Source organism: Mesitornis unicolor, unplaced genomic scaffold (assembly GCF_000695765.1).
Source record: "Mesitornis unicolor isolate BGI_N332 unplaced genomic scaffold, ASM69576v1 scaffold18322, whole genome shotgun sequence".
Lineage (NCBI taxonomy): Eukaryota > Metazoa > Chordata > Aves > Mesitornithiformes > Mesitornithidae > Mesitornis > Mesitornis unicolor.
In genome coordinates this window covers 23,149-24,125 of record NW_010167388.1, presented here as the reverse complement: position 1 = coordinate 24,125, position 977 = coordinate 23,149, and the positions used below count along the sequence as shown (strand labels likewise).

General features: G+C 46.3%; 1 protein-coding gene across 1 annotated transcript; it reads left to right on the top strand.

Annotated features, from left to right (window-relative positions):
• Nucleotides 1-221: 221 nt before the first annotated feature.
• Nucleotides 222-713, top strand: KCNE4 (potassium voltage-gated channel, Isk-related family, member 4). Its single transcript, XM_010178687.1, has one exon. It carries the CDS (start codon nucleotides 222-224, stop codon nucleotides 711-713), a length of 492 nt encoding a protein of 163 aa, XP_010176989.1.
• The last annotated feature ends 264 nt before the right edge of the window (nucleotides 714-977 follow it).

Genomic DNA, 977 nt, shown 5'->3' with positions numbered 1-977 from the left:
TGCACCTGAATAACAGTTCAGTCAGTTACAATATTAATGCAGAAGTATGATAGACTGCAAGCTTCAATCAGGTGTGTCCTGTAAGCTTACAAACTACGAGTAGCAAGGAATAATTTGGGGGTGCCTTTTTTCAGGTGTTTCTTTTGGTTTTGATCTGAAGTTTGATCTTATGTATTCATATACAATCTCCTCCAGGCTTTAGCTGTGGTAAAACACTTTCCATGCTGAAAATGGACCATGCAAACATGACCCAAGCCATGCGTGGTGCTGAATCCCGCAATACGGAGAAGAACAACAGCAATGAGTATTTTTACATTCTGATCGTCATGTCTTTCTACGGGATCTTCCTGATAGGGATAATGCTGGGCTACATGAAATCCAAACGAAAAGAGAAGAAGTCCAACTTGCTTCTACTCTACAAAGAAGAGGAGAGAGAATGGGGGGAATCTGTGAAGCCTCTATCAACCATATCGGAGCTGAAATCTGTCCAGATCCCCATGATGCTGAACATGCTGCAGGAGAGCATGGTGCCGTCCCTGTCCTGCGCCATCTGCTCGATGGAAGGCAGCAGTGTGAGCTCCGAGTCCTCCTCCCCAGATGTGCACTTCACCATCCAGGAGGAAGTGCTGGATGCTGAACTGGAGGAAGTGTCAGAAACCCTCCTCAACGAGAGCAGCGAGGGATCTGTGGAAAACATCCACAAGAACTCCTAGCACTTGCAGAGCTCCCTTCATCAGCTGGCACAGCGTGCGTTGAGCTCCCGCTAAGGACTTGTGCTTCTGCTTTCCTGCTCTCCAATGAACTCTCAACAGGTACCTGTGCCCCTGCGCCTGAGGTGATCCTGAGAGCTGGCGGGACAAGGAGGCAGTGGTACACAACACCCAAGTGTGGCTTGCACATAATTGGGATGCTTAATTTTGATTTTTTTAATTATTCTTACCATAAGAGCTAAGAAAAAGGAGAAAATATATATATAT

Bases quoted from the DNA above. Each gene is read 5' to 3' on its own strand.
- KCNE4 (XM_010178687.1), top strand. From the start codon at position 222: ATGCTGAAAATGGACCATGCAAACATGACCCAAGCCATGCGTGGTGCT.